The sequence below is a fragment of the Pieris napi genome, chromosome 16 (genome assembly GCF_905475465.1).
Source record: "Pieris napi chromosome 16, ilPieNapi1.2, whole genome shotgun sequence".
NCBI classification, from domain to species: Eukaryota; Metazoa; Arthropoda; class Insecta; order Lepidoptera; family Pieridae; genus Pieris; species Pieris napi.
Window position 1 is genome coordinate 7573590 of NC_062249.1, and position 22328 is coordinate 7595917.

At 33.9% G+C, this 22328-nt stretch overlaps 2 protein-coding genes and 2 pseudogenes across 3 annotated transcripts; 3 read left to right on the forward strand and 1 right to left on the reverse strand.

Moving 5' to 3' along the window:
* Positions 1-2569: 2569 nt before the first annotated feature.
* On the forward strand, positions 2570-4442 carry LOC125057276 (annotated as a pseudogene).
* A 3687-nt stretch (positions 4443-8129) lies between these two features.
* On the forward strand, positions 8130-10002 carry LOC125057275 (annotated as a pseudogene).
* Positions 10003-10644: 642 nt separating this feature from the next.
* LOC125057357 lies at positions 10645-18509 on the reverse strand. Its single transcript, XM_047661008.1, has 6 exons — positions 17921-18509; positions 16580-16732; positions 15768-15968; positions 14130-14259; positions 13061-13221; positions 10645-11247 (listed from the first exon to the last, which is right to left on the reverse strand). The coding sequence occupies exons 1-6, from the start codon at positions 18159-18161 to the stop codon at positions 10961-10963; spliced, it is 1173 nt and encodes a 390-aa protein (XP_047516964.1). The 5' UTR covers positions 18162-18509; the 3' UTR covers positions 10645-10960.
* A 342-nt stretch (positions 18510-18851) lies between these two features.
* LOC125057432 (L-xylulose reductase-like) lies at positions 18852-21423 on the forward strand. 2 transcript variants are annotated; one of them, XM_047661121.1, is made up of 6 exons: positions 18852-18980; positions 19057-19133; positions 19224-19476; positions 19746-19860; positions 20196-20398; positions 21272-21423. In XM_047661121.1, exons 2-6 carry the CDS (start codon positions 19079-19081, stop codon positions 21381-21383), a joined length of 738 nt encoding a protein of 245 aa, XP_047517077.1. In that variant the 5' UTR covers positions 18852-18980; positions 19057-19078; the 3' UTR covers positions 21384-21423. The 2 variants fall into 2 exon arrangements, with proteins under 2 accessions (XP_047517077.1, XP_047517078.1); XM_047661122.1 differs by lacking the exon at positions 18852-18980 and having other exon boundaries at positions 18987-19133.
* The last annotated feature ends 905 nt before the right edge of the window (positions 21424-22328 follow it).

The window sequence follows — 22328 nt, forward strand, 5'->3', positions numbered from 1 at the left end:
TTTGTCTGGTTTAATAAAAAATTACGATTCTCTTGTATACATCCCGCGTTGTTCATCCAACTGGCAGCTTTGTAGAACCAGTGCATGCGAAAGAATTCTTTGTAACCCATAATTGCACAGAGAGCCACTGAAAGGGAATGTCCAATGATAATAATTGTTAAATAAACTTAAATTTATCTTATATTTAAATAAAAATGAATCCCAAAATATTTCGTTAAGCGCAAAACTCGAAGACGGCTAGACTAATTCGAGTAATAGTTTTTTTTTAGATTTATTCCTTAAACTGAGAAAAGTTTTTATGGAGGGCATATTTTAAAAAAATAGTACTTCGTTTTTTAGTGTGGAAAAGCGAACAGTCTCTATGGGGTAGCATAGCATAATATTCCATATGTTGGTATGTAGCTACCTAAAAACTAAAAAGGTAGGCTAAGTAAAAAGAGATTAAAGGCGAAACTTATGAGACCCGCTCTTCGATGTACATATGTCAAAACTTAAAAAACGACGGGTTGCACTCCGGGAGTGCCGGCTGAAGTGAAAATTTGAATATTAACGTTGTGCATTTTTGATATTTTGGAATGGTTAAAGAATAATTTTGCACGAATTGCTTTAATTATCAGTATAAAAGTACTATCATTTATGTGGTAGAATACAATATTTATTTATTGCGCTATCGTACACAAACATAATTTATATTACATTAAATACGCCGCGCCAGCTGTCTACTCTCCATCCGTCTTACGAATTTTCGATCAGGTCACGTACCCTGACGCGAGTTTAACATTTTTTACCCATTCCAAAAAAAGTGTACAACGCCGCTAAAGAAGTTTTCACTACAAAAAGATTTAAATGATTGTTTGTATTTAACAAACCTATCATGGATCATTTGACAGATAGTAAACATATAATTTTAAGCTGGAGGAGCTGGAACGACAGGATGTACGAGAAGGGATGCCCATCTCCATCCAGAAGAATTTGAAAGACCCTGGGAGTCTCATAATGGGTGAATTTTACTACATAACAATGCAAAAATCTATCGCTTAGGCTTAGGGCCGATTTACATTATCTTAGTGTTTAGGAGAGTACTTTAGGATAGTACTTTAGTTGAAACATGTAAACGCTACTTGCTTTAGTACGGTTCTACTTGCTTTAGTACGGTTCTACTTGACTTTCAAGTTGAATCAAAATAGAATCGCTTTTTATTTTTGTTTCAAGTGATACCCCTCCCGCGCCCGCGCACCCCCCGAGATCTTCCCTCGTTTTGTGTAAACACGTAACTTAGTAAAATCTTTAGGAGAGTGCATAAGTGCCGTGAAACGCGTGCGTGTTTTTTGATTTTTAAAGATGTAGCCATCTTTAAAAATCAAAAAACATGAAAAATGGTCGGAAGATACAACTATCAAATTTGTGTCTGAATATGTTGTTCTGGAATGTTTGTGGAACGATAAAAACAATTTATACAAAAACAAACAGACTAGGCATTCGGCATACAATGCCTTAAAAGAAGCTATTTTGTTTATTATTTATATTTAGTTTATTTATTTCGAATAAAATCTCGTCTTCTATTTGTTCCATAACTACGATCTGTAAGTGGTATAAAGTCTTTATGTCTTCCAAATCCCTAGTGTTCTCCCAAAGTATAAGCCCTCGGGCCATGTATTATTCCATAAGCTATCACCAAAATAGTTTCACCAAGCGAAAGTACTATTGGGACATCAACATTCTGCTAATAGGGCGTACCAATTGACCTCAAAAAAAATTCAAATTCAAAAATCATTTATTCACGTAGGTAACACAATGTACACTTGTGATTCGTCATTAAAGATATAAATATTAATGCTTCTAATTTTACATTTACTGCCAGTTCTCAAATCAAGGGCGTAGAACGGAAGAGAAGAACTGGCAATAAACTCTCCGCCACTCTTTTTAATCGCCATGTTTTTTTTTTTTTTTTACACAACGGTTGTAAGGAGCTGCAACCATTACACCATGTTCCACATGACATTTTAAGTAATTAATAATAAGAACATAAATAAAAACAAAGACTTGTCCCCTATCAGCAGGAGGCATGGTGAAATAGGAGCACGCACTTACATTCTCGTGGGAACAACACGCAAACACATAGTCGAAATAATTAACATCACCGCATACACGAATTCAAGTACGACCAGTCACCTGGCATTGAGAACGGTGGTATCACTTAACATGCGGTGATCCTCCTACTGGTTCTATTACGTTACTGTTCTGCAAGCAGTATTTCCGCGTGCTGATAAACATGCGACCAATCTAAAAGAACCACTTGAAGGCTGGACTGGTCGGACACTGGTTCGACTAGTTGTAAATCTTCCCTTTAGATTGGACTAAGATCACACTACTTTCCTCTAAAGGTGGAATACTTTAGACTTTGTTCAACCAAATTTCTGAAACTAAAGGGCCAATCCGTGAAACTCATATTTTTATAATATTTGCCTACTACATTACACTTAGCAAAATTATGGCCAGAAGTAAATGATCAAGAAATTTCGTTACATTGTCACGCAGTTCCAGTTTTCTATTGTAAAATTTTTAGCCACTTACTCATATTTGAATGAATTTACTATTAAACATAATTTATGAAAGCAATATTTTTAACAGGATGTCAAATGTGAACGTTAAATCGATTATTAATATCAGTCAAGTCGTTGCTAAGAAGATGATAGAGATAATACAAAAGGAGCTATTGTCAACATTTCTTCCCAGGCTTCGAAGGTACGTTATACTTTGGTCCCAGATTTCAATCTTATATACTATATTACTAGTAGAAATTTTTCTTAACCCGTGTTGGCCTAGTGGCTTCAGCGTGCGACTCTCATCGACAGCGTGCGACTTTCTATGTGCGCATAAAACACTCGTAATGTGAAGGAAAACATCTTCAGGAAACCGGCATTAGACCACCCAAGACGCAAACAGTCGACGGTGTGTGTCAGGCACAAGTGTCTTGATCATTTGATCACGGAACAGATACATAAATCTGAGGCCTGATAGATACTATATTAAAGGTATGTATGTAGGTATGGTAGGCCTTTTGTCATCATCATCTATTTCTGGTTTAGATACGATATTACCCATCACCGTATAAGTAACTGTTAATTGCTAACATGGAAATAGATAATCAGTCTGTGTACCATTAACTAACAACCATAGGCTAGCCAGCTGCAATATATTTTTTCAGGCTGCATTAAAAGATCACACCATATACTCAGCGTCAAAAGCTGGTTTGGATGCAATTACTCGGGCCATGGCGTTGGAGTTAGGGCCGTATGGGATTAGAACGAATGCGGTTAATCCTACAGTGACCATGACTGCGATGGCGCAAGTTGGGTGGTCGGATCCTGAAAAAGCGGACGCAATGCTTTCGAAGATACCTCTTGGAAGGTACGATATTACGAATTTAGAAAACAGATTTTAATTGTTTATTTTCAATATATTGACATAAAAATGATTAGTGTTATCTCCTAAATCATGCATTTAAATGAAATAATACACCATTGGTAGTAAGCAAACGTAAAAATGTAAACACATCCCACATTATACTGTTTGAACAAAATTAGATTAAAGAAAAACTTTAGTTAAAAGATCGCTATGAGACTGATTTAGTTTTTATGAATAAGGGGAATAGTAATTGTTATCAATACTAATAAGTAAGGGGGGGTATCAAGTGTCTTTGCACATACATGCATGCGTTGCGCAATAGTAGGCTTTAGAAAATTTTACTTAAAGAGTTCCCTTATTTTACCTTATGTTTTACATATACAGTGTAATAAAAAACGTAAACGGCATTCGTTATAACATTAATACTCTCTATAACGTAAACATGAGTTAAATTTGTTTGGTACCCATACATTAATTTCCTTTTTATAACGCAACGCGGTCCTTGAAATTCGTTATAATGAGTTTACAATGTATTAGTTGCTATGTATGTATATTAACTCGGCATACGGACTCGCCTGTCTATCATATGCCGACAGCGAATTATATCACAATTCGGCCATACCATGCGCAGAGGCGATGAGAACTTGAAGAAACATGACTTTGTATCCGGCTAATAAATAAATAATAATAAAAAGTACACGGCCGTTAACCAACCAGATGGACCGATCAAGTGAAAGAATCATCGTCCTCAAAACTATACACTGTTATAAGAGAGCCGTTGGAAAGAAACAGATTGCCTGCTCCAGATTGTCGCTTGTCTAATTCCCTAATCTATTCCATAATCCACGTGAATATAAAATAGATAGTCAACCGAATTCTAAGTAATATAACATTTCAGATTTGCACAAGTATCTGAGGTGTCAGATGTAGTACTGTACCTCCTCAGTGACAAAGCAAGCATGATAAACGGCGTAGAATTGCCCATCGATGGAGGTTTTTTAGCAACATAAACAGCTAATATTAAAACACGTATATTAAAGGTTATAAGGTTAAATAATATTTTTATAAAGATGACTATATTAAATAATAAGCAATGATGTGCTAATAAACTATGTTACTGTCAGATGTGTTTTATTCCCTTTAAACAATATTTATACATGTCAGGGAATGCTTCGAATATCAGGAAATGTTCTGATCGAGTCAATTGACCGTTGATTTTTATTGTTGCTTTGGTTAAAAATAATTCAGATTCCTTCTAGCACTTTTAAGAATCATAATTTATTTTGATTAGATGACTTTGGACAGTGCGTTCAGGGAACGCTGGGTAGTTCTGATTGAGAATTCAGTGGAACATTGTGGTGATGAGACGTTGAACCGAGTTGGGTCTCTGTGCATTGTGGATGAGTAGATTGTGATTAAAAGTGAGATCGGTGCCTTGAACCCGCTGCTTGTTATAATTTAAGCTAAAAGTGTAATTTGTAATGTTCAAAGGAATCAATCTAAATAAAATACTGTACGATAATTATTCGTGTCTTCTGTGCTCGCACTTTACTCGCATGACGCCCACTAAATCCGCTTCCTTCAGGTATCTATTATATTAAATCTTTGTAGGTCTAAGAATCTAAGAAATATAGATCAGGGAAATATTTTAAATAATAAAAAAAAATACTTTAATCAACATTTTATTAACCACACATATAACAAAATAATTAACTAGTTAAAACCTTATTTTCTACCATTACAGCTTAACACTAATTCGATAGAAACAAAAAAATACTGCCTTGGCTCGTACACATACAAGATTAGAGAGTAGAGACTTATACACTGGCTTAGGAATGCCAGCCGAGATAGTTTACACAATGCACTTTTTTAGTCTAAACAAAATGTATAAAAATGGCGCTTGAATATGCAAAAAACAGTTCCTATATGCATTAGGTATTTAATAACTGGCTAATTAAATTAAAAGCTCAGTAATATTATGATTAAAATTGTTTAATTTTGCATAAACTCGGCCGTATATCGTACAGCATTAGCAAGAAAAACACTAAGAACAGACATTTCATGCTCATGACATTCGTTTAGGAGTGTTCGTTGCAGATGTTTGGTGTACATTGTAATTGTTTTAGTGTCGTTAGCGATATCTTTGTATTGTTTTGTCTGGTTTAATAAAAAATTACGATTCTCTTGTATACATCCCGCGTTGTTCATCCAACTGGCAGCTTTGTAGAACCAGTGCATGCGAAAGAATTCTTTGTAACCCATAATTGCACAGAGAGCCACTGAAAGGGAATGTCCAATGATAATAATTGTTAAATAAACTTAAATTTATCTTATATTTAAATAAAAATGAATCCCAAAATATTTCGTTAAGCGCAAAACTCGAAGACGGCTAGACTAATTCGAGTAATAGTTTTTTTTTAGATTTATTCCTTAAACTGAGAAAAGTTTTTATGGAGGGCATATTTTAAAAAAATAGTACTTCGTTTTTTAGTGTGGAAAAGCGAACAGTCTCTATGGGGTAGCATAGCATAATATTCCATATGTTGGTATGTAGCTACCTAAAAACTAAAAAGGTAGGCTAAGTAAAAAGAGATTAAAGGCGAAACTTATGAGACCCGCTCTTCGATGTACATATGTCAAAACTTAAAAAACGACGGGTTGCACTCCGGGAGTGCCGGCTGAAGTGAAAATTTGAATATTAACGTTGTGCATTTTTGATATTTTGGAATGGTTAAAGAATAATTTTGCACGAATTGCTTTAATTATCAGTATAAAAGTACTATCATTTATGTGGTAGAATACAATATTTATTTATTGCGCTATCGTACACAAACATAATTTATATTACATTAAATACGCCGCGCCAGCTGTCTACTCTCCATCCGTCTTACGAATTTTCGATCAGGTCACGTACCCTGACGCGAGTTTAACATTTTTTACCCATTCCAAAAAAAGTGTACAACGCCGCTAAAGAAGTTTTCACTACAAAAAGATTTAAATGATTGTTTGTATTTAACAAACCTATCATGGATCATTTGACAGATAGTAAACATATAATTTTAAGCTGGAGGAGCTGGAACGACAGGATGTACGAGAAGGGATGCCCATCTCCATCCAGAAGAATTTGAAAGACCCTGGGAGTCTCATAATGGGTGAATTTTACTACATAACAATGCAAAAATCTATCGCTTAGGCTTAGGGCCGATTTACATTATCTTAGTGTTTAGGAGAGTACTTTAGGATAGTACTTTAGTTGAAACATGTAAACGCTACTTGCTTTAGTACGGTTCTACTTGCTTTAGTACGGTTCTACTTGACTTTCAAGTTGAATCAAAATAGAATCGCTTTTTATTTTTGTTTCAAGTGATACCCCTCCCGCGCCCGCGCACCCCCCGAGATCTTCCCTCGTTTTGTGTAAACACGTAACTTAGTAAAATCTTTAGGAGAGTGCATAAGTGCCGTGAAACGCGTGCGTGTTTTTTGATTTTTAAAGATGTAGCCATCTTTAAAAATCAAAAAACATGAAAAATGGTCGGAAGATACAACTATCAAATTTGTGTCTGAATATGTTGTTCTGGAATGTTTGTGGAACGATAAAAACAATTTATACAAAAACAAACAGACTAGGCATTCGGCATACAATGCCTTAAAAGAAGCTATTTTGTTTATTATTTATATTTAGTTTATTTATTTCGAATAAAATCTCGTCTTCTATTTGTTCCATAACTACGATCTGTAAGTGGTATAAAGTCTTTATGTCTTCCAAATCCCTAGTGTTCTCCCAAAGTATAAGCCCTCGGGCCATGTATTATTCCATAAGCTATCACCAAAATAGTTTCACCAAGCGAAAGTACTATTGGGACATCAACATTCTGCTAATAGGGCGTACCAATTGACCTCAAAAAAAATTCAAATTCAAAAATCATTTATTCACGTAGGTAACACAATGTACACTTGTGATTCGTCATTAAAGATATAAATATTAATGCTTCTAATTTTACATTTACTGCCAGTTCTCAAATCAAGGGCGTAGAACGGAAGAGAAGAACTGGCAATAAACTCTCCGCCACTCTTTTTAATCGCCATGTTTTTTTTTTTTTTTTACACAACGGTTGTAAGGAGCTGCAACCATTACACCATGTTCCACATGACATTTTAAGTAATTAATAATAAGAACATAAATAAAAACAAAGACTTGTCCCCTATCAGCAGGAGGCATGGTGAAATAGGAGCACGCACTTACATTCTCGTGGGAACAACACGCAAACACATAGTCGAAATAATTAACATCACCGCATACACGAATTCAAGTACGACCAGTCACCTGGCATTGAGAACGGTGGTATCACTTAACATGCGGTGATCCTCCTACTGGTTCTATTACGTTACTGTTCTGCAAGCAGTATTTCCGCGTGCTGATAAACATGCGACCAATCTAAAAGAACCACTTGAAGGCTGGACTGGTCGGACACTGGTTCGACTAGTTGTAAATCTTCCCTTTAGATTGGACTAAGATCACACTACTTTCCTCTAAAGGTGGAATACTTTAGACTTTGTTCAACCAAATTTCTGAAACTAAAGGGCCAATCCGTGAAACTCATATTTTTATAATATTTGCCTACTACATTACACTTAGCAAAATTATGGCCAGAAGTAAATGATCAAGAAATTTCGTTACATTGTCACGCAGTTCCAGTTTTCTATTGTAAAATTTTTAGCCACTTACTCATATTTGAATGAATTTACTATTAAACATAATTTATGAAAGCAATATTTTTAACAGGATGTCAAATGTGAACGTTAAATCGATTATTAATATCAGTCAAGTCGTTGCTAAGAAGATGATAGAGATAATACAAAAGGAGCTATTGTCAACATTTCTTCCCAGGCTTCGAAGGTACGTTATACTTTGGTCCCAGATTTCAATCTTATATACTATATTACTAGTAGAAATTTTTCTTAACCCGTGTTGGCCTAGTGGCTTCAGCGTGCGACTCTCATCGACAGCGTGCGACTTTCTATGTGCGCATAAAACACTCGTAATGTGAAGGAAAACATCTTCAGGAAACCGGCATTAGACCACCCAAGACGCAAACAGTCGACGGTGTGTGTCAGGCACAAGTGTCTTGATCATTTGATCACGGAACAGATACATAAATCTGAGGCCTGATAGATACTATATTAAAGGTATGTATGTAGGTATGGTAGGCCTTTTGTCATCATCATCTATTTCTGGTTTAGATACGATATTACCCATCACCGTATAAGTAACTGTTAATTGCTAACATGGAAATAGATAATCAGTCTGTGTACCATTAACTAACAACCATAGGCTAGCCAGCTGCAATATATTTTTTCAGGCTGCATTAAAAGATCACACCATATACTCAGCGTCAAAAGCTGGTTTGGATGCAATTACTCGGGCCATGGCGTTGGAGTTAGGGCCGTATGGGATTAGAACGAATGCGGTTAATCCTACAGTGACCATGACTGCGATGGCGCAAGTTGGGTGGTCGGATCCTGAAAAAGCGGACGCAATGCTTTCGAAGATACCTCTTGGAAGGTACGATATTACGAATTTAGAAAACAGATTTTAATTGTTTATTTTCAATATATTGACATAAAAATGATTAGTGTTATCTCCTAAATCATGCATTTAAATGAAATAATACACCATTGGTAGTAAGCAAACGTAAAAATGTAAACACATCCCACATTATACTGTTTGAACAAAATTAGATTAAAGAAAAACTTTAGTTAAAAGATCGCTATGAGACTGATTTAGTTTTTATGAATAAGGGGAATAGTAATTGTTATCAATACTAATAAGTAAGGGGGGGTATCAAGTGTCTTTGCACATACATGCATGCGTTGCGCAATAGTAGGCTTTAGAAAATTTTACTTAAAGAGTTCCCTTATTTTACCTTATGTTTTACATATACAGTGTAATAAAAAACGTAAACGGCATTCGTTATAACATTAATACTCTCTATAACGTAAACATGAGTTAAATTTGTTTGGTACCCATACATTAATTTCCTTTTTATAACGCAACGCGGTCCTTGAAATTCGTTATAATGAGTTTACAATGTATTAGTTGCTATGTATGTATATTAACTCGGCATACGGACTCGCCTGTCTATCATATGCCGACAGCGAATTATATCACAATTCGGCCATACCATGCGCAGAGGCGATGAGAACTTGAAGAAACATGACTTTGTATCCGGCTAATAAATAAATAATAATAAAAAGTACACGGCCGTTAACCAACCAGATGGACCGATCAAGTGAAAGAATCATCGTCCTCAAAACTATACACTGTTATAAGAGAGCCGTTGGAAAGAAACAGATTGCCTGCTCCAGATTGTCGCTTGTCTAATTCCCTAATCTATTCCATAATCCACGTGAATATAAAATAGATAGTCAACCGAATTCTAAGTAATATAACATTTCAGATTTGCACAAGTATCTGAGGTGTCAGATGTAGTACTGTACCTCCTCAGTGACAAAGCAAGCATGATAAACGGCGTAGAATTGCCCATCGATGGAGGTTTTTTAGCAACATAAACAGCTAATATTAAAACACGTATATTAAAGGTTATAAGGTTAAATAATATTTTTATAAAGATGACTATATTAAATAATAAGCAATGATGTGCTAATAAACTATGTTACTGTCAGATGTGTTTTATTCCCTTTAAACAATATTTATACATGTCAGGGAATGCTTCGAATATCAGGAAATGTTCTGATCGAGTCAATTGACCGTTGATTTTTATTGTTGCTTTGGTTAAAAATAATTCAGATTCCTTCTAGCACTTTTAAGAATCATAATTTATTTTGATTAGATGACTTTGGACAGTGCGTTCAGGGAACGCTGGGTAGTTCTGATTGAGAATTCAGTGGAACATTGTGGTGATGAGACGTTGAACCGAGTTGGGTCTCTGTGCATTGTGGATGAGTAGATTGTGATTAAAAGTGAGATCGGTGCCTTGAACCCGCTGCTTGTTATAATTTAAGCTAAAAGTGTAATTTGTAATGTTCAAAGGAATCAATCTAAATAAAATACTGTACGATAATTATTCGTGTCTTCTGTGCTCGCACTTTACTCGCATGACGCCCACTAAATCCGCTTCCTTCAGGTATCTATTATATTAAATCTTTGTAGGTCTAAGAATCTAAGAAATATAGATCAGGGAAATATTTTAAATAATAAAAAAAAATACTTTAATCAACATTTTATTAACCACACATATAACAAAATAATTAACTAGTTAAAACCTTATTTTCTACCATTACAGCTTAACACTAATTCGATAGAAACAAAAAAATACTGCCTTGGCTCGTACACATACAAGATTAGAGAGTAGAGACTTATACACTGGCTTAGGAATGCCAGCCGAGATAGTTTACACAATGCACTTTTTTAGTCTAAACAAAATGTATAAAAATGGCGCTTGAATATGCAAAAAACAGTTCCTATATGCATTAGGTATTTAATAACTGGCTAATTAAATTAAAAGCTCAGTAATATTATGATTAAAATTGTTTAATTTTGCATAAACTCGGCCGTATATCGTACAGCATTAGCAAGAAAAACACTAAGAACAGACATTTCATGCTCATGACATTCGTTTAGGAGTGTTCGTTGCAGATGTTTGGTGTACATTGTAATTGTTTTAGTGTCGTTAGCGATATCTTTGTATTGTTTTGTCTGGTTTAATAAAAAATTACGATTCTCTTGTATACATCCCGCGTTGTTCATCCAACTGGCAGCTTTGTAGAACCAGTGCATGCGAAAGAATTCTTTGTAACCCATAATTGCACAGAGAGCCACTGAAAGGGAATGTCCAATGATAATAATTGTTAAATAAACTTAAATTTATCTTATATTTAAATAAAAATGAATCCCAAAATATTTCGTTAAGCGCAAAACTCGAAGACGGCTAGACTAATTCGAGTAATAGTTTTTTTTTAGATTTATTCCTTAAACTGAGAAAAGTTTTTATGGAGGGCATATTTTAAAAAAATAGTACTTCGTTTTTTAGTGTGGAAAAGCGAACAGTCTCTATGGGGTAGCATAGCATAATATTCCATATGTTGGTATGTAGCTACCTAAAAACTAAAAAGGTAGGCTAAGTAAAAAGAGATTAAAGGCGAAACTTATGAGACCCGCTCTTCGATGTACATATGTCAAAACTTAAAAAACGACGGGTTGCACTCCGGGAGTGCCGGCTGAAGTGAAAATTTGAATATTAACGTTGTGCATTTTTGATATTTTGGAATGGTTAAAGAATAATTTTGCACGAATTGCTTTAATTATCAGTATAAAAGTACTATCATTTATGTGGTAGAATACAATATTTATTTATTGCGCTATCGTACACAAACATAATTTATATTACATTAAATACGCCGCGCCAGCTGTCTACTCTCCATCCGTCTTACGAATTTTCGATCAGGTCACGTACCCTGACGCGAGTTTAACATTTTTTACCCATTCCAAAAAAAGTGTACAACGCCGCTAAAGAAGTTTTCACTACAAAAAGATTTAAATGATTGTTTGTATTTAACAAACCTATCATGGATCATTTGACAGATAGTAAACATATAATTTTAAGCTGGAGGAGCTGGAACGACAGGATGTACGAGAAGGGATGCCCATCTCCATCCAGAAGAATTTGAAAGACCCTGGGAGTCTCATAATGGATGAATTTTACTACATAACAATGCAAAAATCTATCGCTTAGGCTTAGGGCCGATTTACATTATCTTAGTGTTTAGGAGAGTACTTTAGGATAGTACTTTAGTTGAAACATGTAAACGCTACTTGCTTTAGTACGGTTCTACTTGCTTTAGTACGGTTCTACTTGACTTTCAAGTTGAATCAAAATAGAATCGCTTTTTATTTTTGTTTCAAGTGATACCCCTCCCGCGCCCGCGCACCCCCCGAGATCTTCCCTCGTTTTGTGTAAACACGTAACTTAGTAAAATCTTTAGGAGAGTGCATAAGTGCCGTGAAACGCGTGCGTGTTTTTTGATTTTTAAAGATGTAGCCATCTTTAAAAATCAAAAAACATGAAAAATGGTCGGAAGATACAACTATCAAATTTGTGTCTGAATATGTTGTTCTGGAATGTTTGTGGAACGATAAAAACAATTTATACAAAAACAAACAGACTAGGCATTCGGCATACAATGCCTTAAAAGAAGCTATTTTGTTTATTATTTATATTTAGTTTATTTATTTCGAATAAAATCTCGTCTTCTATTTGTTCCATAACTACAGTTAGTATTTTGCGTAGAATAGAGCGTATTTGCCGACGTCGTTGCGCGTTCATTGTGGCGCTGTAATGATACTCTACTGGAAGAAATGTAAACGTTCACTCGCAACGCACTAAAGCACTAAAGAACTTGCCTTTCAAGTTGTACTAACATACTCTCCTAAACACTAAGATAATGTAAATCGGCCCTTACATAGGAAAACCTCTACTTGACCTTCTTCTCCACTGCTAATAATTTTATATATTGTTACCTCTTACGCATCCACTGTAAACTCAAAAAGGCAATCACCATTCAGAGACCAAGTTTGAACTAATACTCCTATCTACTAAATCGTAAGTTTTATTTATTTATAGCCTGTATTTACCGTGTTCTAAAAATATGTCTCGTGCAAAATATCCCCGTCTAGCGATATACACTGCTTCCCGATACATGAAGGCACAGAGCTGGTCTATCATCATATCGTCTTCTTTAGGAGACTGCAAGTGGCAACGACGGCAATTACGCCGTAACATTATATTTAAGGCCCTGCATTAAATTATTCAATTAGATATTATAGCTTACAGAAAACATTCTTCAGTAAGTTATGAATTAAGTATTAAATAATTGTATTGTTTGTCCAACAATGCATCAAAGTGAATAAATTTTAAATGTTATGGAGTTCTATGGTGCGAAACACACAGAAAAGGCGTAAGGTGAAGGCGCGGCGCAGGCATCTTGCCGCTTCAAAAAAAACGCGTCAATACAAAATGTACGTAAGCGGCACGTTGTTAATTATACTCAAGCGGCGTGGCACAGGCACGTCGTTTCGCTTGTTCCGCGTCGCAACCAGTCGCGACTAGAGTGGAATTTCGCATCTTCGCCATCTGAAGAGGAAGACATGCTATCACGATAAAGTCAGCCTGCGTAATGCCTCTTTGATCCGTCTCTTCGCCTCTTTGATATAATTTAAGTCCGTGCCTTATCTGTTCCACGCCGGCTCTGCGTCTGCGCCGCGCCTTCACCTTACGCCTTTTCTGTATGTTTCTCACCTTAGCAAGTGATTGAAGAATACTTAATCAATTTTAAAAAATTAAATCATTAAAACAATAAACAATTCAACTATTTTAACTTTCTTTTTATTATGTGATGAAAAGATACAGATGAGTACTCTAACTAAAAGGGTACAAGTAGACTGGTTTGTTTTATTATGAATAAGTTTGAATTTAAACAATTATTTAATGCCTTTTCAAAGCATGAAATACAGAATATTGTTGCTTCTAATTTTAGACCTCAAAAACCTTCACACATTGAAAAGGTAATTTTTTGATAAATAAATGTGGTTTTACCAATTATTATAATGTATATATGTATATGATAAGGGTCTCTTTGTATCGTTAGATGTAATTGTTTAATAAAACACCTACAAAATGTATAATAAAGTAATATTTTCTTACCTATGACTGAGTGGGTAAGCTACGGAGGGCCCATTGAAGAGAAAATATTTGCAATAGGCATCTCTGCAGACTTGTGAAACATTATTATTAATAGCCTGTGGAGTGTCGATTATGGTCGATATGCAGAAATCTGTATATAGAAATAAATAAATTAATTTATTTAAAAGTTTATTGACGATCTAAATTTACATTTTTTTTAAATACATATAACCAAAACGGATTACACCATACGAAGAACATTAGGTTTTAACAAAGACAATGTACTAATAATTTATTGTTGAAAAGTGTAGGAATGTGCAATGTGTGTGTGCGTTTTTAGGTGATCTTTAAAATCTATTCGATTCGCTTATTTCCTTCCTCATTATATAGATTTAATAACATTAATTTATTTATACAAGCATACGTCATAGATTTTTTTGTATTAAATGAAACAATGGGACTCAAAATAAAGAAATATGTACTTGTCACAAAACGACAACAGCCCTGCGATTCTGTAACTCACTTTTCGAACTCACACAGCGGTTTTCGCATCGGCCGCGGCGGCCGCTCTCAAATCAGTCGTGAAGCAGTCATTTTATGATTTGGCATTCTGAAAAGGTGGGAGCTTGTAGTTTATTGAATATTAGAATGCCAAATCATAAAATGACTGCTTCACGACTGATTTGAGAGCGACCGCCGATGCGAAAACCGCTGTGTGAGTTCGAAAAGTGAGTTACAGAATCGCTGAGGTGGTAAAGCGCAAAGATACCTGATATAAGTAAGATGAAACTATATGAAACGATAGCGATAGTTTGATTGTGATTGGTCAAACAAAAATGCGAATTGTGTCGCGTATGATTACAGATTTTATTAACACAATTGAATTAAACTGGCCACATTTTTGTCTATCAAACTCTCACACCCCCTGGTTCTTGTAAAATTCTTATAATATTTTAACTTCTTTATTTCAGATTATATTCATATGTAGTTAGTAATAATACGGTCTTCCTTGCTAGTAATAGTTATGTTATAGTGGGGCATGGACCTCATCCACCAACGTTTTAAGATATACGTCTTCTTTGCAATCAACACATTCAAGATACCATTGATGCTACGCCTTATACGATGCATCAAAGATTAGTTCGGGTCACACCTTCCCATCCGTTAGAGTTTAGAGTCCAGAGTTCCCCAAACTTTTTTATGTCGTAGACCCCTTGCCATGTTTTTCCGTGTTGGGAAGACCCCCTACCTACCTGATATTGATTTCTTGTAAATTTCTAAGTGTAGTTAATTTATACATTTATTACCTGAATTTAAATTAAAACTACTCAAAATAAAATTGTGTATCTGTTATGTAAAATATACGTAGCATTAAATAAACATAAAATAAACTATAAATAAAATAACATAAGCAATAAGTCAATATAATGTATATGTTTTGATATTATAAGATAGTAGGTATGATGTAAGTAAATAGATACTATCAGTGTATGTGTTGAGATCCACTATCGTGGACCCCCTTTTTCATTTCATGGACCCCCAAATTTTTTTTCGCTGACGTAGACCCCTTGCACGGTTGTCATAGACCCCTAGGGGTCGATATAGACCACTTTGGGAATCACTGGACTTTCCTCACGTGAATGTAATAATATCACATACCTGAATTCTTTATACTAATATTATAATCCTCCATTCTTGAAAGTATAGAGATATACATTTCTTTTTTCAGTGAGATATCATCAAGATTTTCGATGTATGGATGCATATTTATATCGCTTAAAATCCATTTTTGTAAACGTCTCTCATTAAATTCATTCATTGAATGGGCGAATATGTCAACGTCTTGATATAAAGCTGTGACTAAAATATAATGTTATACATTAGGTTTATATAAACAAAATCCATTAATATATACATATGTCGATATGTCAGTAAAAACCGCGTGACCGTTTAAAAATATGTTTTTGCGATTTAGACAATTAGAAGTGAAAATAATACAATAGCTTTTCGCCGGTGTTTCAAGTAAAATTTAGCTCGGAGTATCAACGAAATCTAATAGGTGTTTTATAATTAGCTCAACGTGTTAAAAATTGCAAAGAGTCACTAGATGGGTGTTATATGATTTATAATCCACAAGGCGTAACGCAATTATACTGCGGACTAAAAAAATACACAAGTAAAGTGATTTCTTCAACATGTCAAATAGTACGTAATAAAACAGGATTTCGGAACTGAGTTTCTAATCTGAGTTAAATAAATTGGAACATCTGATCATTTATTGCAGAAATTAAAATTAATATTAAAAAAGGGCTGAATACTGTAAACTGTAAAGCGGCAACAGAGGTGAACCACACCTGACAGGTGATATTTTGCGCCTAGTTCTTGCACTATCATATAAAAATGTTTACGAACCACTCGTGACAGAAACAATATTATTCTTCCTGTGATTTTAATATCTTTAATTTTCTTACCTCTGAATTCCAAATCCTTGTATCCGTAGGGTTTATTATTGAAGATGGAATGAGATACATAATTTTTGCCTCTATTTATTAAATTAACGATCGCTCTCTTTTGTTTATTTGTAATTTTCTGTGTGTGGTCCCATAGAGTTCTTTGAAGTATAGCTAAACGAATGTTTAAATAATCATTTGTGAATCTCGTACATTTCCAGTGCACCTTATACGAGTTTTAGGAAGATACTAGGTTAGGAGGTAAACAAGTTTTTGAAGTGAAACTTGAAGTGGAACGTCACGAAGATGTGCAGCGTTTTTGTCGAAGAAAAGGGAGAGAGCGATTGAGACTAATTGAGAGAGTGTGCGAAGGGTGAATTATATTATAGGCATTATATTTTTAAAATGAAAATTGCGTAAAGAGCATTTATGATTTTTTTTTATATTTTATGCAAAATAATTTATTGAAATCTCTAATGACGAATTGTAAATTAAAATGCCACGTGATTTTATCATCTAAGATATAAATTTAATTTTTAATTTTCGAGACTTTATATTTTAACGACAATTAAATTCCCTAAATTCCTACCATTATCTTCCTTTTTTCCCTTCCTCAAATCTCGGAAATCTTAAGTTTTAGATTTGTATAAATATGAACAAGAGTTAAAAATTTGTTTTCCAAAGAAGTTTCACTTCTGACAAGTGTACTTTGTACGTACGCACTTTTTTTTAAATATATATACATTATACATATTTAATTAGATGTCAGCAGTGTCATTTATTTATTCATATAGCTATTTAACTTCAGTTCTTGGACCTTACTACGGTTTAAATATATGGGCTGCTGTAGAACGTAGGCTAGTCACACCAATGTTGTGGTATTTGCACCTTTTCACTAATCTCTTGGACAAATAAATACAAAAAGGGAATGCTGATAACTGTTACAATTTATTTGGAGTCTTTTACGGGGTGTCCGAGGACCCTTTATATCCCTAAGCCTGGCTCATGACGTCACAAATGTATTAGATTTTAACATTGAATTAGAATCATACATAATCTGTGAAATCATCAAACTCAAAATAACTTTATCCATGTAGGTAAACAAGTACACTTATGAACGTCAGATAAGTAGATAAATTAATTCTAACATTTACTTCCAGTTCGCAAGGGGTGTAGAGCGCGTAAAAAGTATTGGCAGGACACTTTCCGCCACTCTTTTTAAATTTTAATCGCAAAGTTTTGAGTCATACAAATTGTTTGAACTGGAGCGAATCAATCCAAAGGATTAGATATAAAGATCATTTAAGTATAAAAAGCTTTATTGATCATTCTTCATCAATTAATTATAGCAATAAGACTCACCTGTTACAAAATAGGTACCAATTGCAATATTAGCATCCGTGCTATTTGGTGACTTTGTATTATAATAAAGCGTTTTCTTCAGTTTTGAGATAAAAAAATTTAAATCTTTAGCCTGTGGTAGAATAGTATCAGAACGCATATATTTTAGAGGAAACTTTTCACCGTTATAACTTATATTGTTACTTAATATAATAGGTACGTATAAAAAGCTAAAAAACATTTTACTTAGACAGAAATGCATTACCTACGCAATATTTTTTAAATTACAAACGTTGCAGTTCCTTACGAAACGTTAAAATCGATTAGTTTGCTGTGTTGTTAATAATTAAACTGTAATTCGGCGGAACATTGACCACATTATCAATATACTGAAATCCTTAGATTGTAACTAAGCATATAGGTGAAATAATCAGTAATTAGAAAAACGAGTGTTGATTATCTAAAACTATTTCACACATGGCACATGGCATAGTGGGAAATCATAGTTTTAATCATTTACATCATACACACAGCGCTGCAGGAATGTAAAATATATAAGTATATAGGTACATATACGAAAAATCAGTGGCGCTACAACCTCTTTAGGTCTTGGCCTCAGATTTCTGAATCTATTTCATGATCATTTTTAAATCTAATAGGCAAGTAGGTGATCAGCCTCCTGTGCCTTTTTTTTGGGTCTAAGAGATATCGGTTTCCTCACGATGTTTTCCTTCACCGTTCGAGCAAATGTTAAATGCGCACATAGAAAGAAAGTTAATTGGTGCACAGCCGGGGATCGAACCTACGACCTAACGTTCTCTTTTTTCGTACCTATAATTATATTTTCAATCCAAAGAATTTTATGGAATCATCTGTGAATCTGTCTACGCTCATAAAACTAAGACCCGATAAAAATTTTAAACCACTTTGAGGTTTCTTTGAAACATCAAAACTAATAAGTGTAAATTGTTAAATGTCAAATGTCAATATACAGTTTGGGAAAAATTTGAAATAATCCAAACTTAAAAAGTACTAAGAAAAATTAATGTTACTTGCATTCGGCTAATTCGCAACTTACCGTGTATGTGCTTAATTGTGTGACTGAAATAAACTTGACGACCAAACTTAACTTACATATTATTTTATTTTGACTGCAGATTTCCAAGTCCGAACAAACAAATGATGGAAATATCATTCAAAGGAAAACGGATTCTAGTTACTGGTGCTGGTCAAGGTAATTCATATTACAATCAAATTATTGTGTAGAAAATGCCATATTCACTATAATGGTGGAAACAATGTTTTGCTGCACATTATTTTTCAGGGATTGGTCGAGGGATTGCTGTAGAATTATGGAGAGCTGGGGCAAATATTGTAGCATTATCTAGAACAAGATCACATTTAGAGGCCTTACAAAGCGAATATCCTTCAATTGACATTGTTGATGTAGATATAGCTGATTGGGAAAAGACCCGTAGCATAGTAGAATCTTTGGGACCGTTTGATGCATTAGTAAACAATGCTGCAATTGCCATATGTGAACCTTTCCTTACAAGTTCTTCATCCAGTTTTGATATGTAAGCTTGTTGTTTTAAGCAACTTTAAGTATTATAGTAAATTTTTGTTTTAAAGTAGGTATTGATAAACATTTTTACTAACAACTTTTGTTGAGAATTTTTACTCCACCATTAATCCTGGAAATCTGGTTACATTAACTGCTATACACAGCGTTTAGTTTATTTAATACAATAAAAATAATATTATGATCTATATTCCTCTTGTTAAAGTTTTGAAGTGAGTGAACATGCAATTTGGATTTTGGTTTTTAATTATTTTTAAATTTTAGGACTTTTGATGTCAATGTTAAAGCAGTTTTAAATATAAGCCAAGTTGTAGCGCGAAAAATGATAGAAAAAAAAATCAATGGGGCAATTGTAAATATATCTTCTCAAGCTTCTAAAGTAAGTTTATCTTGTTAATTTTTTTTTTTTAAATTTATATCACAAAATAATTTAGAATGCCCACAAGCTATGTAATCCAATATTGGTAATATAGTTAGCAAGCAAGTGTTTTAGTTCCAATTTACTGATTATTTTTTACTTCCATCACACTTCCAGTGTTTTTTAGACTCCCATATGATTTGAAAATAAATTTTGAAATGTGCCATTGAGTTTGATATTGGCTACTTAAGTATAGCCCCATTACCTAAAAAGTCATTTGAGAACCGAAAGGTTTAACTTTAACTATAAACTGTTATGTCATATACTAATACCATTATAACATAACTATTTTCCAGGCTGCTCTACAAGATCATACAATATATAGTGCTTCAAAAGCAGCTCTCGATGCTTTAACCAGAGCAATGGCCTTAGAATTGGGGCCGCATGGAATAAGGGTTAATGCTGTCAATCCTACAGTAATAATGACTGCCATGGCGAAAGTTGGTTGGTCTGATGAAAAGAAAAGCTCAGAAATGCTATCTAAGATTCCATTAAGAAGGTAAAATCTATTGATTTATTATGATGATACCTCTATCAAGAACTTTAGCTATGTATAAGCCACACATTTTTTATCTGTGATGTTTGTTCCATCACAATATGTTAGTTATATTATATCACTAGTGGACCCGACAGACGTTGACCTGCATAATATTTCAAGTAATTCATATATTAAACAAAGTATGATAGTACAGACTCAGCGCCAGCTGCTGGGCTGAGTTGTGAATCTAAACCATACAGAGCGTCACCCAAATGCATTAAAAAAAATCATTCAAATCGGAGTTCAGTGACATACACACATTCAGCAGAATTATATATATATAAATATATAATTCTGCTGCTACATATATCTACATATATCTACATATTAGCTCATACAGTTTTTTCCTGTCTCCCTTTCTAAAAGTTTGTTGATGTAGTGTGCTCATCCCGTTATAAGTATAGTCTATTACATATATTATTGATTATTATTTTATCAATATAATATCTCCGATCGAAGCATTTATTTTAAACAATATTAATTTTTCTTACACCCTCTGACGATATTTGTCGCATGCATTCTGTCAATGTTATGTCAAACGCCATAAGGTTACATCAAAAAAGTTTGAATTATATGGTGCCTTAGTATTCTTAAATTTTCCGGGCGATTTTTCTGGTTTCCTTTTGGTAATCCTTCATGACTTTGATTATGGCTATAGAATCTTTATTTGTTACACTTTTTTTTTAATAACAGAAACATTTATATTATTTAATATTAATCTCTTTGCCCCAACTATTAAGAGGTGCACAACACAAAAAAAATAAAGGAAAAGAAGGAGTTCCTTTGTGATATTGAACTAAAGTAACAGTTATACAACTTAATAAAATTTTACAGATTTGGTGAGGTTCAAGAAGTGGTGAATGCTGTAGTGTTCCTATTAAGTGAGCGAGCCAGCATGATAACTGGTGTTGAATTGCCAGTTGATGGAGGATTTCTAGCAACATAATGCTATTGAAGATCTGTTAATATTAAGTACCAAAGAAAATTTGCCATTAACCATTACTAATGCATTTTTTTCATGCCTTACTGTAAGAGATATTATTTCAGATCAGTCTTTTATATACAAAACTTTATATTTTAATTTATAATAATTACAATATGTTCTTTTTGATTAAATTGTTCTGAAATTGAATAAAGAATATGTAAATTGTTTTGTTAAATAAATATGTTTGTACCAGATATTTTAGGGTTTTCTTTCTTCAAAGTTGTTTGTTGAGGAAGTAAGACTGCAACATAGAGGGAGGATCGTCGATAAGTCTAACAACTGACTGGCCGGGCCAAAGGCTCTGGTGTCAAATGTTTAAAAGTAGTATATTGCCTTATCGTTTTGAATAACATCTTTGTTTTCAGGGTATGCCATTGCAGTGATTGTACCTGTAGATTGTAATACCTTTAAAATATGATCCTTTTTATTATATATAATAAAATATTTTAATTGCATATTTCAAAGAATTAGGTAATCTAATATTTGACGAGAAGGTCAACTTTAGATAGTCACTAACCACCAAATATATATACAAGGTGTGTTCATTAAAAAATAGTGGATCAGTAGGATTGCTTGAGAAATATAATGAAACGTTAGCAGGCGTAGAAATAATAATAAAAACCAACTAATTAATAAAAAAGTTATATGAGGTACATTGTGAAGAAAATATAAAGATTTCCATGAGAAATATAAATATTATACTATTATACACAACCATTTGGGTGTGATAAAAGTGTCGGCAAACTTTTTCTGATTGAGAATTTTACAAAGCTTTTTAGGTGTGTTGCAAGATCGTGATCGGTATTTGGCTCGACTCATGACTATGGACGAAACATGGCTTCATCATTTTGACCCGGAACGAAAAAACCGTCCATGACTTGGATGAGTTCGCCATCTCCAACTCCG

Excerpts from the sequence above, each read along its gene's own strand:
- LOC125057432 (XM_047661121.1), top strand. The coding sequence starts at position 19,079 with ATGATGGAAATATCATTCAAAGGAAAACGGATTCTAGTTACTGGTGCT. Across the intron at positions 19,861-20,195 it reads TATCTTCTCAAGCTTCTAAA|GCTGCTCTACAAGATCATAC; the intron begins GTAAGTTTATCT and ends ACTATTTTCCAG. Across the intron at positions 20,399-21,271 it reads TCTAAGATTCCATTAAGAAG|ATTTGGTGAGGTTCAAGAAG; the intron begins GTAAAATCTATT and ends AAAATTTTACAG.
- LOC125057357 (XM_047661008.1), bottom strand. The coding sequence starts at position 18,161 with ATGCATTTCTGTCTAAGTAAAATGTTTTTTAGCTTTTTATACGTACCT. Across the intron at positions 15,969-16,579 it reads CAAGGATTTGGAATTCAGAG|TCACAGCTTTATATCAAGAC; the intron begins GTAAGAAAATTA and ends ATTATATTTTAG. Across the intron at positions 11,248-13,060 it reads AGACATATTTTTAGAACACG|TGGCTCTCTGTGCAATTATG; the intron begins GTAAATACAGGC and ends ATTCCCTTTCAG.